Source organism: Leptodactylus fuscus, chromosome 1, assembly GCF_031893055.1.
Source record: "Leptodactylus fuscus isolate aLepFus1 chromosome 1, aLepFus1.hap2, whole genome shotgun sequence".
Classification (NCBI taxonomy): Eukaryota; Metazoa; Chordata; class Amphibia; order Anura; family Leptodactylidae; genus Leptodactylus; species Leptodactylus fuscus.
Genome location: NC_134265.1, coordinates 194,707,048 through 194,715,664, shown reverse-complemented (window position 1 = coordinate 194,715,664; position 8,617 = coordinate 194,707,048). Strand labels below are relative to the sequence as shown.

The following is an 8,617-nucleotide window of genomic DNA, read 5'->3' as shown; positions in this document are numbered from 1 at the left end:
TATATTATATATTGGACTTACTTCAAAGGCGCTCAGGATAAGAATTTGATTCTACTTTGGCGCTCAATACATTTGTGACTAAACCACTTGCAAGAAACTTTTAGGGATTTCCATCGAGAGTATCTATTTGGTTTGAAGATAAGGGCAATTGATCGTATCTATTTGGGGACTAGGGGTGGCTATCTAATGGATTGTCACATTGCAGACCTTTACTCCCAAAGGACTGAATGAGAAATTGGTATTAGGGTCAATTGCTAGCAGAAAAAGGAACCCATTTAAGTCAATGGGAGGCTTTTTTTCAGCGCTGAAATTCCCCAACATTCCTCACCATTTTCCTCCGCGTGACTGGACCCTTAACGTGTTTCCTTTGACGCCTCCTGATATACATTGTGTCAAGCATAATCTGTGTAGATTTGGAGGTATTTTCTATCTTTTTGGAACTCTTTATATTGATTTTTGATGATGTTTGGGAGTGGTTTTAGATCATTGTGATTTAACTTTCGTTATCTTCTGCCTTGGTTTTAACTTTTTATGTTATATATTATTTGTTTTACTCTCAAATTAAAAAACTTTTTTTTTAGTGTTTTGAGATGCTTTTGTTACTTTAGGCCTACTTGTTAATGCTTTGATCAAGCCATTGGTCTGGTCTGTTGTTAGAGCATACTGATTTCCCTTATCCTAATATCTCAGCCTGGGAGCTTGTGATGTAATGCACCTGTTCCAAAATCCGGTGTGGCTTTTAGAGTTTGATTATTATTATTATTATTATTTATTTATATAGCACCATTAATTCCATGGTGCTTTACATTTGGATTTTGTGATCATGTCAGCATATTTCTGGATATCATTACCTTTCTTCCTCATAGCCCACAGAGGAAGCTACAGGGCAAAATACATGTTGGGGTTGCAGATTGGAGGTTGTGGCTATTTTCCTCTTGCTTGTACTACATCTTGGGTTGGTATTTTTGACTGTATACTATGGTATACAAAGTATATTGTGCTATACTTTTGACTCTTTATTGTGTTATTCACCTCTTTGTAAGTGTCACTGGGCTATATCAGGCTGGTTTTGGTGACTGTATATTATATGCATTAACTGTTAGAATTTGAGGAAAGAAAGAAAGAAAGAAAGAAAGAAAGAAAGAAAGAAAGAAAGAAAGAAAGAAAGAAAGAAAGAAAGAAAGAAAGAAAGAAAGAAAGAAAGAAAGAAAGAAAGAAAGAAAGAAAGAAAGAAAACATTCATGCATTTAAATGTGAAACTGTATATATGTGAGAGAGTGTATTTTTCTGATGCATGGTCAACGAGCTCATAAATTGCATATATTATGATAAAAGGTGAAGTTTTTTTAAATTACATTTTAATGAACAAAAGAAAATAAATCAGCATATGACATATATACAGCTTTGACAGTAGTTTCTCCACCAAATAAACTAAACATGTGTTTGGCAACAGTACAATATATATATATATATATATATATATATATATATATATATATATATATAATATTATGGGTCTTTGTTTTCCATCCACCGCTCATTTCTATTATGAACCTAAATAGACTGAAAATTTCTGGCCACAGTCAAGGTGAGGATCTTGAATTGCCTTCCACATGACTAACATCTGATATGGTACAAAACGATGCACCATCAACAGTTCTCTATAATAACAAGGATTGAATGAATCCAGTTTGGCAGAAGGTACATGCACCCCCACTGTCCTCATGCCCATATGAGAGGCTGGGACAAGGCCAGCCTTTTCCAGACACATGCCTAGGAAAACATCATCAATAGGGAACAACTGGATGTCTTGAGATTTATTGTAGATGGCAAGGGCAGTGTATTTGGACATGAGAATTCCTCCTCCTCCGCAATACATTGGGTAAGATTTAGAAGCAGTAACTTGTACAGGTACATAATATTTGCTTCCAGCTTCACGAATAGGTCCAACATTAGCTATTAGCTGGCCTACAAAAAGGTGTTCTTCTGCTTCATGACTAAGCAGGTAGGATATTACATTAAAAGTATTGACAAATACATCATCATCTCCATTAAAAATAAAGTTTGCTCCTGGACAGTACTCATTTAACCACACATGGAACAGGAACTGTTTTAGTGTCAGGTTAAAAAATGTGTCATGGAAGTCCCACTGTAGGATATCCCCATATATTTGGCTCTCAATTTGTAGAAGCTGTCGTAAATGCGGGTCCTCACGTTCATTTGTTGAAGTTCCAGAAAGAAAAATCCTTTTCACGTGAGCACCTTCGTAACTGGTTTCCTCCCCCCATGTTTGACGAATGATGGCTCTTCTTTCGTAGTTACCCGGGGAAGATTTTATGGCAAGTAGAAGGTAGACATTTTTGGACGCTGCTGAACCTCCACATTTATTTGGAGAGTTAAGGATTTGTGGAAAGCTTCTACAATGCCTATACAACAAGAAAGACTGAATATGTGCAGGTAGTTTGGAAAAATCCTCAATACTCTCCATCGATTTGTTCTCCTGGCATACAGGCAGCCACTGAAGTGTTTTTAATTCAGCTGACACAGCAGAAAGGCTTGATAGACTTACAGGCTTATATTTCGGTTTGGCCAAAGTGGATGGTTCATTTCCAAGCTCACTTCCATGCATGATAAACAAAAGTCCAGCAAAACCCACACATAGAAGGATTATGCCCTCTAACTTGGTAAAGGATAGTCTCATGGTGACACTCTAGAAAAAAAAAAAAAAAAGTCACATAAAAGGATATGACAATATGTCTAAAGCATTGAGGAGCCAATAAGCACAAAATGAAAGCATCCTATATTACCTACAAAGTGTACCTAACCTTTCCACAATAGTAAAGTGTGTATTCAGGAGGAATAACAATAATTTTGCCCATTATACTGTATGACTTGTATTCTGCATTTTTTAGCAGTTTTTCTCTCTGCATTTTATCTCTACAATTCAGCTGTCTCAGACTTCCGCTATACACTGCAATACACAAGTGTACACATGTATTGCAGTGTATATTACTGAATCAGCGATCAAAGCATCGCTGGCTCAGGTCACCTAGTGGGATATCACTAAACAGTTAAAAAAAAAAAAAAAAAAAAAAAAAAATTAAAAAAGTAAAAGTGTGAAAAAAATAAATAAATAATGAATAAAGCTGCAAAATGTCCTCTCCTATATAAAATGAATTATATAAAAAAAAATGTAAAATTAATAAAAACAATATATATGTTTGTGATCGCCTCAACTGTAGCAATCGGTACAATAAAAATGGAGTATTACTTAACATGCATGGTGAATTTCGGGGGGAAAAAAATGCCGGAAAAAATGATTTTTACCATCTCACCTTGAACAAAAAAAAAAGGGATCAGGAGGTCACATGTACCCCAAAGCAGCACCAATAAAAGTCACACAAAATAAGTCCTCAACTAACTCAATTAAAAAATAAAAATATTACTCATCTAAGTAGATGGCGTTGCAAAAATGATTGATTTTTGTCCCCATATGGGTTTTTTTTCTGCAAAATTAGTAACACATAAAAAAAAAAACAATATAAAATAGTATCACCGTAATCGTAAAAGTTAAAAGGTCACAAACTGATTTTTTTTAATCCACTAAAGAGAGCTACTAAAATTTAGTCAGTAAGTTATAGGCACCCCAAAATGGTGTTATTACAAAATTCATCTCATACTGCAAAAAACATATATATTCACGTTTCACCACCCACTGTGCATTTACGTCTGGGATACTAATGCTCACTACACCCCTTGATAAATTCTGAGGTACAGTTTTCAAAATGGGATCACTTCCTAGGGAATTCCACTTTTCTGGTATTTTAGAGGCTCTGCAAACATGACATGGCATTCAGATACCAAACATCTAAATCTGCTCTCCGAAAGCTACATAGTGCTCTTTCACATCTGTGCCCTGTTGTGTGCTTGTGTGCCAAAACTGTAGTTTATGCCCACATTGCTCCTGAAACTCCAGTAAAATGGATTCCCCTGACATGTAACCGCATTTTGGAAACAACACCGTTGAAGGATTTTATCCAGTGGTACATTGAGCATTCACTTATAATCCATAAATAAATATGCAGCTGATTGTGAAAGGTGAAAATGGTATACAGGTAGTCCTCGACTTACGACGTTGATCCGTTCTTAAGCGGCGTCGTAAACTGAATTTCGACGTAAGTCGGACCACACGTTCATACAGTACTGTACCATAAGAACAGTACTGTACTGTAAACACTTAGCCTATCCAAACACCTATTCTAATACAGTACCCTACATAATTATCAATAAACACAGGTACAGTAAAATATTGTGCAGTACAGTACGTTTAATAATGAAATACTGTAAGTGCTGTAACAGTAATAAACAGTGTACTGTAATAAACAAAGATAACAATTCCAAAGAGAGAACAGGTTTATTGGGAGGAGGCTGCAGAAGGTGCTGGAGATACTGGGGCTGGTGAGTCAAGAGGGGCAGCTGAGGTAGAGGGTACAGGATCTGTTGCAGGATCTGCTGCAGGCCTCTCTACATTCTTGAAATACTGCTGCAGGTTAGTTTGGAAGGAGATCATCTTCTTCTCCTCCAAGATCTCCTTGTAACACCTAAGGCAATCCATGACTCCTCTGGCAACCCTAGTGTACCTCTCCGTATTGGGATCCTCAGCCTCAAACCTTGACAACCCTTCCTCTATCAGGGCAAAACCTCCTGCCAAGCCCTGCCTTGTAAATCTCTTGGGTTCTGGGGTTGGTATGTCTTCCTCTTCCTCTATCATCTGCTTCTCCAGTTGAATAAGGTCCTCAGCAGATAACACCTCTCCATGAGATGCCAGTAGCTCTGTGACATCCTCCTCCTCCACCTCCAGATTCATTGTCTTACTCATATCAACAACATTCTTTATGACACTAGTCACTGACTCTTGGACCTCTGTGACATCATTCACAAACTGAGGACACAGTTTTTTCCACACACCATTCATACTGGTCTGCTTAACCTCATCCCAGGAAGCAGCAATGTTATTCACAGCATCAAGGATGTTGTATGTTTTCCAAAAGTCCTTTAGAGTCAAGTCCTTATTCTTTTCAGTTGCTTCTAAAGCATTACCAATGACCCTTCGGAGGTAGTAGGCCTTGAATGTAGCAATGACTCCTTGGTCCATAGGCTGTATTAGGGCAGTGGTATTAGGTGGAAGATAAACCACCTTGACATTAGGGTTAAAGTCATCCAGATGTGCAGGGTGTCCAGGGGCATTGTCCAGAATTAGCAACACCTTAAAGGGGATATCCTTGGAGGTACAATACCGCTCCACGCCTGGTACAAAATGGTTGGTGAACCAGTCATCAAACACTGCAAGTGTCACCCATGCCTTCCTATTAGACTTCCAGATGACTGGTAGTTGACCCTTTGAAATGCCCTTGAGTGCCCTTGGATTCTCAGCCTGATACACCAGCATGGGCTTCAGTTTGTAGTCGCCAGCAGCATTGCCCCCAAGAAGCAAAGTCAGTCTCTCCTTGCCGACTTTATGGCCTGGTGCTGACTTCTCCTCCTTGGCAATATAAGTACGGTTAGGCAAACGTTTCCAAAACAAGCCTGTCTCATCCACATTGAACACTTGTTGAGCACAGTAACCACCCTCCTCAATTATCTCAGCAAATGCTTTAGGAAACTCAGTTGCTGCTTTCTCATCACCACTAGCAGCTTCACCTTGCACTTTAATGTTATGGAAATTGGCACGATCCTTAAACCGCATAAACCAACCCCTACTCGCCACAAATTCTTCGCTTTCACTTCCTTCCCCCTTTTCTCTTTTCAACGCCTCAAACAGTCGCCTAGCCTTCTCCTGAATAACCATAAGGCTCACAGGGATACGGCGTTGATTTTGGTCTTCCAACCAAAGCACCAATAATCTTTCCATCTCAATGATAAGCCCACTACGCTGCTTTGTTATCACTGTAGCTTTCATAGGAACAGATCCTTTCACATGTTCAAGGATACGAACCTTATCCTTGATGATTGTAGCAACAGTGGAACGACTAAGTCCTAATGACCTGCCAATTTCTGTTGGGGTTTCCCCCTTATCAGATCTCCTGATGATATCCACTTTCACCTCCATGGTGATGGCCTTCCTTTTCTTTGATCCTGTGGTATCAGATGATTCTGGCTTACGCTTGGGAGCCATAATGAAGGTTGTTATGGCGTGCAGGAGACTCGTTTTCCTTGTGTAACCGGGTACAGTGTACAGTACAGACTCTATTCTTCCGCCGCTGCACGTAGTTACGCGTAGTTCGACTTACGCCGCAAAACCGCATAAGTCGGAATGAGGCGTCGTATTAAGCGTCGTAACCACGAAACGGCGTAACTCGAGACCGTCGTAACCCGAGGACTACCTGTACATCATTTCAGTGCATAATATGTTGTGCCTAATTTGAATCAGTGTTGTTCCTTCTCTGCTGTGTTCCCAAACATCAGTTTACACCCACATGTTGGGTATTTGTGTGCTCAGGAGAAATTGCATGTATTAGTGAAAAAAAAACAACAACTGAGGGGCAACACAGTGGCTCAGTGGTTAGCACTGCAGCCTTGAAATGCTGGAGACCTGAGTTCGAAAAAAAAATGTACATTGTGATCACCTCCATATTGTTTTAATTCCAATGATATACTTAAAGGGTTAACAAACTTCACAAATGCAGTGTTGAATTATTTGACTAAATCAGTTTTGAAATTGGTGTAATTTATGGGAGTTTCTAATATATAGACCTTGTGAGAAGATGACAGGCAGAGTGCTGAGCATGCACTTCAGGGCAGATCCTGGGAGGAGAGAGAGGAGGTGCCTTGGTCTGTCCTGACACTGAGAACCATGCGGAAAAAAGAAGCCCGGCGGTCTGCATAGACCACCATTGTAAAGGGGCGGATTTTGAAGCGAAATCCGCTGTCAAAATCTGCCCCTTTGCCCATGTGTGAACGAGCCCTAAAAGAATGGCAATAGTGTCTGGATGAAGACAGCTGCTCAACATGAGTCTTGTAGTGCTCACTATTAAAAAGTCATATAATAGTACAGTCATGGCCAAAAGTTCTGAGAATGACACAAATATTATATTTTCACATGATCTGCTGCCCTCTGGTTTTTATGTGTGTTTGTCAGATGTTTTTATCACATACAGAGATATAATTGCAATCATATTATGAGTAACAAAAGCTTATATTGACAGTTAGAATGAGTTAATGCAGCAAGTCAATATTTGCAGTGTTGACCCTTCTTCTTCAGGACCTCTGCAATTCTCCCTGGCATGCTCTCAATCAACTTCTGGACCAAATCCTGACTGATAGCAGTCCATTCTTGCACAATCAATGCTTGCATTTTGTCAGAATTTGTAGGTTTTTGTTTGTCCACCCGTCTCTTGATGATTGACCACAAGTTCTCAATGGGATTAAGATCTGGGGAGTTTCCAGGCCATGGACCCAAAATCTCTATGTTTTGTTCCCTGAGCCATTTAGTTATCACCTTTGCTTTATGGCAAGGTGCTCCATCATGCTGGAAAAGGCATTTTTGATCGCCAAACTGCTCTTGGACGTTTGGGAGAAGTTGATCTTGGAGGACATTCTGGTACCATTCTTTATTCATGGCTGTGTTTTTAGGCCAGACTGTGAGAGAGCCGATTCCCTTGGCTGAGAAGCAACCCCACACATGAATGGTTTCAGGATGCTTTACAGTTGGCACGAGACAAGACTGGTGGTAGCGCTCACCTCGTCTTCTCCGAATAAGATGTTTTCCAGATGTCCCAAACAATCGAAAAGGGGATTCATCAGAGAAAATGACTTTACCGCAGTCCTCAGCAGTCCACTCCCTGTACCTTTTGCAGAATATCAGTCTGTCCCTGATGTTTTTTCTGGAGAGAAGTGGCTTCTTTGCTGCCTTCCTTGAGAACAGGCCTTGCTCCAAGAGTCTCCGCCTCACAGTGCGTGTAGATGCACTCACACCTGCCTGCTGCCATTCCTCAGCAAGCTCTGCACTGCTGGTAGCCCGATCCCGCAGCTGAAACACTTTTAAGAGATGGTCCTGGTGCTTGCTGGTCTTTCTTGGGCGCCCTGGAGCCTTTTTGCCAACAATGGAACCTCTCTCCTTGAAGTTCTTGATGATGCGATAGATTGTTGACTGAGGTGCAATCTTTCTAGCTGCAATACTCTTCCCTGTTAGGCCATTTTTGTGCAGTGAAATGATGACTGCACGTGTTTCTTTAGAGATAACCATGGTTAACAGAAGAGAAACAATGATGCCAAGCACCAGCCTCCTTTTAAAGTGTCCAGTGGTGTCATTCTTACTTAATCATGACAGATTGATCTCCAGCCCTGTCCTCATCAACACCCACACCTGTGTTAATGGAGCAATCACTGAAACGATGTTAGCTGGTCCTTTTAAGGCAGGGCTGCAATGATGTTGAAATCTGTTTTGGGGGATAAAGTTCATTTTCTAGCCAAATATTGACTTTGCAAGTAATTGCTGTTAACCTGATCACTCTTTATAACATTCTGGAGTATATGCAAATTGCCATTAGAAAAACTGAAAGCAGTAGACTTTGTAAAAATTAATATTTGTATCATTCTCAAAACTTTTGGCCATGAC

General features: G+C 40.0%; 1 protein-coding gene across 1 annotated transcript; it reads right to left on the bottom strand.

Moving 5' to 3' along the window:
* Positions 1-1,543: 1,543 nt before the first annotated feature.
* Positions 1,544-2,706, bottom strand: LOC142194795 (N-acetyllactosaminide beta-1,3-N-acetylglucosaminyltransferase 3-like). Its single transcript, XM_075264165.1, has one exon. It carries the CDS (start codon positions 2,699-2,701, stop codon positions 1,547-1,549), a length of 1,155 nt encoding a protein of 384 aa, XP_075120266.1. The 5' UTR covers positions 2,702-2,706; the 3' UTR covers positions 1,544-1,546.
* Between the last annotated feature and the right edge of the window lie 5,911 nt (positions 2,707-8,617).